Source organism: Macaca mulatta, chromosome 1 (assembly GCF_049350105.2).
Source record: "Macaca mulatta isolate MMU2019108-1 chromosome 1, T2T-MMU8v2.0, whole genome shotgun sequence".
NCBI lineage: Eukaryota > Metazoa > Chordata > Mammalia > Primates > Cercopithecidae > Macaca > Macaca mulatta.
This window is the reverse complement of record NC_133406.1, coordinates 108,358,617-108,362,876: the sequence shown is the minus strand read 5'-3', so window position 1 is coordinate 108,362,876 and position 4,260 is coordinate 108,358,617. Positions and strand designations below refer to the sequence as shown.

At 38.4% G+C, this 4,260-nt stretch overlaps 1 protein-coding gene across 1 annotated transcript; it reads right to left on the bottom strand.

Annotated features, from left to right (window-relative positions):
* Positions 1-2,946: 2,946 nt before the first annotated feature.
* On the bottom strand, positions 2,947-3,900 carry OR6P1 (olfactory receptor family 6 subfamily P member 1). Its single transcript, XM_001114725.4, has one exon. The coding sequence runs from the start codon at positions 3,898-3,900 to the stop codon at positions 2,947-2,949; it is 954 nt and encodes a 317-aa protein (XP_001114725.3).
* Between the last annotated feature and the right edge of the window lie 360 nt (positions 3,901-4,260).

Below are 4,260 nucleotides of genomic sequence, written 5' to 3'. Positions count from 1 at the left end.
CTTTCTCTCTAGAAGATAACCTCTCCAGCAGAATTCCATTTATGTTTTATTGGGAAAATATTAGATATATAGCCAGTCTTAGTTTCAAGAGAAGCTGAGATATCAACTGTATGGCAGAAGTGTAGGTTTATTGCCTGGGTCAGGCATGTTTTCAGCTTCAAAAATTTAGGTTATCATAGCAATGAAAAATGAGGTCACTTTTGGCCAGGCAACTAAAAAACAGCCACTTATTTTCTTAATCGAAAATGAGTTGCAAATAAGAACCATTTGCAAAGCATGTTTTATATTAAAAGCACCATTTTTGGAGTAAAATAGAATATTTGAAGAAATCTGTGAAGTAAGTGGTTAAACCCATCAACACCATGGGAATCTCTCACAGTAGAGGAAGAACAAATCAAAAGCACTGTGATCTCCCAATGGGAAAAAATATGACTATGACATGATGAGAGTCATAGAAATAGCAAGTTTTAATCATTTTTTAAAGGAGGAACTTAACTGACTCAATCTGATGACATCTTGGCACAATATTAGATTGTACAATTGGGAAGGCTAAACTTTCTGATCAACTTGTTACCTACTCCACATAGTTACAAAGTTGCTTGGAGCTTTCCTTTCTGTATGTGCCTTAGAGAAAGCCAATTCTCCAATCTCAGTTTGAGTAAGAGTGAGTTTAATACGTGGTTAATGGAACAGGCATATCCTTTAGAAGCATATCATGATATTTATAATGATAAAATGATAATAATGATGGAGGTTGGCATTTATTAAATGCTTACTGTGAATTAACGGTATTACATGCCAGAAGGTCTTCTTAGGTTCCAGCAAACAAACCCACACACTATCAAAGGCCTCACCTGGCATAAAATTAACTCAGGGAAACAGGATAGTAAATCCAACATTCCAGAAGGGCAGTTTTAGGAGTTTCTCTTACGGGAAAGAAGTCCTGAAAGCAATTGAAGGCATAGACTCTGTCATTTAAAGTCATAGCTCAGGTAGGAGGACATAAGATTTCATCAAGGGGTGCAGAGTTCACCTTAACTTGGAATCCTCAAGCTCTGTAAGCACCTATATCACTTGTAACAATTTCATAGGCATCCATAGCTTCTAGAATTCCCTGCCAAAGACATGCCAAGTTACAAAAGTAGCCTGAAGCTATTATTTCCCACTAGATATCTATAACACATTAATCATCCTCCCAGTTCAGGCGTCATTTGCTGATCAGAGATAATTTGTGCCATAAGTAATGTTGTGTAGTAATGTTTATTAGGTTTCTAGGAAAGCAGAACTAGAAATTAATCCAAGATCAAATTTATCCACAAAGAGAAAACAAAGCTAACCCTTTGCCCACATATGCATTATTTATTTAATATTTGCAACAAACCCATATGATGGAAAGGGTATTATTTTTATTATCAAAGAGAAATTATGAGCAGAGATGTAAAGTTTCTTGCCTATGATCACATAACTTGTTATTAGTAAAGCCAGGATCAAATTGAAATTTGCTGGTTCTAGGGTCTGAATTCTGAACTCCATGTCTCTCATAATTCTATGGAAGGAGAGGAGAATGTAATGTAAATTGAGCTATGTTCAGAGATGTTTCTAAGGCTATTTAGAAATTTTATGAAAATAAAACAACTTAAACTGTTTTAAGTATCAGCTCTTTTATTGTTATTTTGTTTTTAATACTGGAAAAGCTAAAATGATTGTTGATACAGGAGTTTGCATTGATGGACACATATCTTTTTCTCCCTCAAAATCTGTCTCAGAATAGGTAAATGTGCACTGATCAACAATCTGTGTTTATTGGAATTTGTTCAATTGCATATTTATTTCGTGTCACATATCCCGCATCTAAATAATCATTGAATTTGGTTCAATATGCAGAAATTTGGGTTAATGAGCCTAGATTCAAGATAAGAAAAACTTCTCTGAGCAATTCAAGTAACTTTCCAACAATCAAAGGAACTTGCTAGAATACCTATGATTCAGACTATGAACCTGAGACATCCCGATTGCCATAGAGATATCTGCATCCTATCTATGGCTCTTCAATCTTCTTTCTTATGGAGGCATTTTCTGTTCTTACAGTCCTTTGACTAGGAACATAATTTAAAATATTTCACAATTGGTATGGCCCTGGCACTAATTAGTTAAAACAAGTGCTGGCCATAGTGAAAGAGAAGATCTGTATATAAGCTTTGTAGAACATTTTACCTACTACTTGGTCAATATTTGTTAGGTCAACCAGCTTTATATTCCCCTGAGACTCAAAGAAGGGAGAAGGAGAGGATATTTAGCCATATTGAGTCATGAATATATGGCTAAATATCAGCATTGCATCTCTCTCTGCTTTGACTTTCAATGAATATGAGTTTTGTAGAGGTAAAGGGTATTGATAAGATGATATGAAATTAGGTCTTGGGGTATAACATACTTGTGCAATTTCTTATGAATGTGGGATTTGAGAATCTGGATCTTTGAAATTGTTACGTGGAAGTCTACCAAATTTTTTTCTTGAGCTGTCCACCAGTAAATTCCCTTTTTTTCTCATATTATATTTTCTCACTTATAAAATAATGAGCTTGGTTTAGACCAGGGAATCCCAAACTGTCTACGAAATAGGAATCCCAGGAAGTTTTAAAAATAATTCATGGCAGGGTAACATTCCAAACATACTCAGTAACACTCTCCACATATTTTTTGGGGGGAATCCTTATTTTAACAAATTTCCAGGTGATTCTTATGTAGCTAGTCCAACCTTAGTTTGAAAACCCCTGTAAAAAAATAAATGATTCATAAACTTTCATTTGTATCAGAAGGTCCCAGACAATATTTAGAGAAAATGTTGGCAAATTATATTTATGTTCCCTTTAAGCCCATTCTGAATCCTTGAGGAGGCCCTATTAAGATTCTGCTATTTTCGCCTCTCCCAAGACCTGTTGTATATCAGTCCAGAACATCCTTAGGATAGTGACATCTGCCCATCACTGCCTTCCTGAAGGCCTCCTTCACCTCCTTGTTCCTCAGGCAGTAGATGGCTGGGTTGAGGGATGGTACAATGACAGTGTAGAGCACAGAGATAATCTTGTTGTGGTTGAAGGTGTACATGGCCCGGGGCCGTGCATAGGTGAAGAGAGTGGAGGAGTAGTAGATAACAACCACTGCCAGATGAGTGGCACAAGTGGAAAAGGCTTTGCGGCGTCCCCTGGAAGTAGGGATCCTCAGGATGGCTGCAATGATGGCAGCATATGATGAAACCACAGCCAATAGAGGGAGGAGAATCATCACCAGGGCCAGAAGGAAGTCTACTAGCTCTGCTTGCTCCTTGTCAGAACAGGTGAGGTTGAGTAGTGGTGAAATATCACAGAAAAAGTGGTTGATAACGTTGGGTCCACAGTAGGACAATTGGGAAATAAAAAGAAGCTTCATCATGGAGCTGAAGAAGCCACTGCCCCAAGAGGCAGCAGCAAGGCGAGTGGCCAGACTGGAAGGCATGAGACTAGGGTAATGGAGTGGTCCACAGATGGCCAGGTAGCGGTCATAGGCCATAACTGCCAACAGCACACATTCAGTACAGGCTAAGGCAATAAAGAAGTAGAGTTGGGTCATGCAACCTACATAGGAGACTCTACTATCCTGGGTAAGAAAGGCTGCCAAGAGCCGAGGAATGGTGACGTTGATGTACCAAAGCTCCAGGAAAGAAAGATGGCCAAGGAAAAAGTACATGGGGCGATGAAGGCTTGGAGTGAGCCATATTGTGAAGACAATGAGTGCATTCTCCAACAATGTCAGAAGGTAAATTGCAAAGAAAAGGACAAAGAGGAGCAGCTGGAAGGGAGGAGTGGTAGGGAAACCCACCAAGACAAACTCTTCGACATGGCCTCCACTCAAATTTCTCATGGTCTCTGTCCACTTGAGTGCCTCAAATAAATCACAGGAAGAACAAGAGGTTTGAAAGGTAGGTGCAACAAACCGCCAACATACTCTCACAGGTTATAACCACTGAAGATGCTTAGTGGTATATTAATTATTATATCATTTTCCCTCTTCACTTTGCTGTTTTTTCTCTCACCTTATAGGAAAAGTTAACAGACCTGAGTACTCAATTACCTAGCGATCTTAACTACAGTGGGTATTTGATAAATACTTTCTGAGTGATTTCAGAACTGCCTTGGCATTTTGATTCTTGTCCAGGATGTGCTCTTCCTTTACACCCTTTAGAAACAACTATAAACTCCTAAGCCCACAGCACCTTTACTC

Coding starts and splice junctions, on each gene's coding strand:
- OR6P1 (XM_001114725.4), bottom strand. CDS start 3,900: ATGAGAAATTTGAGTGGAGGCCATGTCGAAGAGTTTGTCTTGGTGGGT.